At 49.1% G+C, this 4,081-nt stretch overlaps 1 protein-coding gene across 1 annotated transcript in view; it reads left to right on the forward strand.

Annotated features, from left to right (window-relative positions):
- SLC25A4 (solute carrier family 25 (mitochondrial carrier; adenine nucleotide translocator), member 4) overlaps window positions 1–4,081 on the forward strand; it is a 39,825-nt gene that overhangs the window by 16,938 nt on the left and 18,806 nt on the right. Inside the window, exon 2 of the mRNA XM_012000200.1 lies at window positions 3,714–4,079. Within this exon, the coding sequence (XP_011855590.1) occupies window positions 3,714–4,079 (366 nt within the window). The remainder of the gene's footprint in view (window positions 1–3,713; window positions 4,080–4,081) is intronic.

Consider the following 4,081-nt stretch of genomic DNA (forward strand, 5'->3'; position numbering starts at 1 on the left):
GGGTGGGTGGTGTAATTAAAACATACATCCAAAAGTTGTTTCTGGGAACTGATTCCAAAAGTGAGACTTGGCGGGCTTTGGATATGCTGTCACCTCTAAATTATCTCCATCACTTTTAAAATGGAACTATGACATACTTTGATGTATATTTAAAAATGTACAGAAGAAAAATAATTCCAACAGAATCTCCTCTCTTCCAAGTCCTGCAGTTCTTTAAATTCTGCACCTAAAAATATCCCATGTATAAAATGTAGAATAGCATTTGTGGTTATTTTGATGGCTAAATGGATAATCCTTTATAGGACTATCTATATTACCCCAGGTGTGGGAGGGGACATTAAATAAGGGACCAGAAGCCCGGCGCCTACTAGCTGTGTGGCCTTCTGTGGACTTCAGTTCACATGTGTATAAAACAAAGATAACTTGCCTCATGGAGTAACTTGTGAGTATGACATGACACGTAACGAACTAAGTGAGAGGCCCTTACAATTATAAAGTGTTAAAAATGTTGATTACTACATTTCCATAAAGGGCAAGGCTGCAGACCACTGGAGAGTCATAGCTGTGGTTTGAAAGGAGCTGAAATAGATGTGGCTTCCACTTCCTGCAAGGGAAAGAGCCATCGGCAGACAGGCTTCTGTGTGATGACGGCGCAACACGGAGGACAACGTGCTGGTGTATGAAATCAGTTAATGTGGTCAGTGTGGACAGACCCATCTCAGCACTGCGGCCCTGGGAGGTTATTTCACGGGCCTAAATCATTCAAATAGGCTTCACACAGGGATCAAATTGATTGGGTAATTTTACATGCTCATTTCATTATTCTGGTCGCGTAGAGAAATAATCTTGTTGTTATTGTTTTAGAGACAGGGTTTTGCTCTGTCGCCCTGGCTGGAGTGCAGTGGCGCGAACACAGTTCATTGCAGCATCAAATTCCTGGCCTCCAGCATTCCTCCCTCCTTGGCCTCCCAAAGGACTGGAATTACAAGCGTCAGCCACTGCACCCAGCCTACAGAGAGAGTTTAAGCCCAGCTAGTTTCTATGGGTTTTGTCTATTTGTATCATCGGCGCATTAAAACAAAGTCACTTTGGTAAACAGCAAACACACAGATGATCTGCTTGTGCAGAGTGCAGTGACCAAGATGTAGTTGCTGCCCTCCAAGGTCTCACACCTGGGCCTGAGTGGTGTTTTCCAAAAGACCATCAAGATGGCTAAATAGCAGAAAGGAGAGCTTTACTGGGGATATCAGTTTGCAAAATGGGAAGAGATGGTCTCCAGCATGGACAGAAGGTGCTCTCTCTTTGAAGAGGGAAAGGGCAGGTTGGTTTCATGCCTTACAGGGTCTGTATTGCACAATAGAATCAGAGATATTCAGCAAATTTTGGGGGAAAGCTATACATATTTATAAGGGGCACTGAGCACATACATAGTGCATATACATATATATAACATATATCCCATGTTCACTTTGGGGTGGTGTTTTAGCATTAAAATGAGGTGGGGCCAGGCGTGGTGGCTCACGCTTGTAACTTTGGGAGGCAGATGCAGGCGGATCACCTGAGGTCAGGAGTTCGAGACCAGCCTTGCCAACATGGTGAAACCCCATCTCTACTAAAAAATCAAATATTAGCCCAGCGTGGTGGCAGGCACCTGTAGTCCTAGTTACTTGGGAGGCTGAGGCAGGAGAATCACTTGAATCCGGGAGGCAGAGGTTGCAGTGAGCTGAGATTGTGCCACTGCACTCCAGCCTGGGTGACAGAGTGAAACTCCATATCAAAAAAAAAAAGAGGTGGAATTTGGTTCTTTGTATCAAAAGGTGAACCACAAGACACAAAGACAGTTTGCTTGCAGTCTCTATAAGCTGCTGAAACTGGCTTAAGGTCTGCAGTGGCTTATCAGAAAAGAATGCTTGTGAGGCTGGTCCTGGGTCCAACAGAGTTGCAGAGATCTGGGTTATAAATCAGAGTTGAGAGGTCTGATAATTTGCTTGATATAGTTCCTATTGTTAGGGTGTTTAGCAAGAGTGTGGTTTTCCCTATAGTTGTAGAATTTTGGGGCGTTGCCATGCAAGCCGCCCTGAACCCTCAACCAGTAGATAACTGTTGTTTCCTCATCCTTCGAGTCTGTCTCAGCTGTTAAAGGCGCATCTATTTTGCTCTCTCAGCTCACAGGTAACTTACCTCAACACTGTGGTAGACGGCAGGGTAGAGTGAAAAGGGTATAGGGAAATAGAGTCGAAAGAGATTAATTCTAACAACAGCAGTTTAGGAGGTTTCTTTGAGAAGGAGGAATTAAGCCGAATTGGGTGGCTAAGGAAGACAATAATTCAAACACATCAACAGGTGGAGGCAGGAGATCAGGACTCTAGGCCTGGCAATTAATGCACAGGCTAAGGGGGAGCCTGACTGGAGGTAGATGAGGGGTGCCACGAGCTTAAAAGGTGGGCAGAGGGGCTGGGCACAGTGGCTCACGCCTGTAATCCCAGCACTTTGGGAGGCCGAGGTGGGCGGATCACCTGAGGCCAGGAGTTCAAGACTAGCCTGACCAACATGGCGAAGCCATGTCTCTACTAAAAATACAAAAATCAGCTGGGCGTGGTGGCAGATGACTGTAATCCCAGATACTCTGGAGGCTGAGGCAGGAGATGCATTTGAACTTGGGAGGCAGAGATTGTAGTGAGCTGAGATTGTGCCACTGCACTCCAGCCTGGGCGACAGAGCGAGACTCCCTCTCAAAAAAATAAACAAATAATTAAAAAATAAAAAATAGAATGTGAGTAGAGGGATGGAGGAAATGGGATTCATTCTGTAGAAAATAGGGAGACATCCTAGAGGCCTTCAAGCAGGAAAGTAACACCTCAAAGGAATGAAGACCCAGATGAAGGTCTACTTCCTCCCACCATCACTGGTGCCAAGTCCAACGCCTGGTGATTTCTGGGTTTTTTGGCAGAGTCTCACTTTGTCACCTGGCTGGAGTGCAGTGGAACGATCTCGGCTCACTGCAACCTCTGCTTCCTGGGTTCAAGCGATTCTCCTGACTCAGCCTCCCAAGTAGCTGGTCTGCAGGCACCCGCCACCATGCCCAGCTAACTTTTTTATATTTTTATTAGAGACGGGGTTTCACCATGTTGGCCAGGCTGGTCTCGAACTCCTGACCTCGCGATTCGCCGCCCCCCAAAGTGCTGGGATTACAGGGGTGAGCCACTGCGCCCGGCCGATTTTTTCTTTTCTAATTTTAGATTCCGGGATACACGTGCAGGTTTGTTCCCTGGGTATATAAACCACAATGCTGAGGTTTGGGCTTCTATTGAACCCATTAACCAATTAGTGAACATGGTACCTGATAGGTCGCTTCTCAGCTGTTGGCCCCCTCCCCCGCTTGCACCTTTGGAGTCCTAATGCTCATTGTTCCCATCTGTGTGTCCGTAGGTTCCCAACCTTTAGCTCCCGCTTACAAGTGAGAACATGCAGGATCTGGTTTTCTGTTCCTGCGCTAATTGGCTTAGGACATGGCCTCTAGCTACATCCATGTTGCTGCTAAGGTCAAGATTTTGTTCCTTTTTATGGCTGAGCACCTGGTGATTTTTAAAAAGAAAAGTTGGCTGAACTGAACCTGTTTACACTGAGGCCTGCACGGTGGGGCTTCTGGAAGCAGCACTCCTGCGGAGGCTGCGACCAGGCCCCAGCTAGAGGCGCCTGGGGGTCGCGCCTAGGCAGGGAGAAGCTCCGGGGGACGAGGCCTCTGACCAGCCCCGAGCACTCAGCTCCCGGCACCGCGGTGGGGACCCCAACCGCGCCACGCGCGCCGAAGGGACTCCGCGAGCTCCTGCAGGTAACGGGCTGGGTGCAGTCCGGAGCCCAGACCAGGCCGCTGCTGAATTATGCCCGGGGGAGATCGGTGTCCTTCAGGGCGGAAGGCTCAGAAACGGAGCGCGCGAGCTTCTGGGCGGCGGTAAGGGCGGGTTGGGAGTTGGGTTCGGCGAGTTCAAAGGAGGCTCCCGGGCTGCAGAGGCCCCGCCAGGCTGTCCCCGCCCTCCGAGCCCCGTCTCCTGCGGTCTCCTGGACTGCGGCGACGAGGGGT

The sequence above is a fragment of the Mandrillus leucophaeus genome, unplaced genomic scaffold (genome assembly GCF_000951045.1).
Source record: "Mandrillus leucophaeus isolate KB7577 unplaced genomic scaffold, Mleu.le_1.0 Scaffold62, whole genome shotgun sequence".
Lineage (NCBI taxonomy): Eukaryota > Metazoa > Chordata > Mammalia > Primates > Cercopithecidae > Mandrillus > Mandrillus leucophaeus.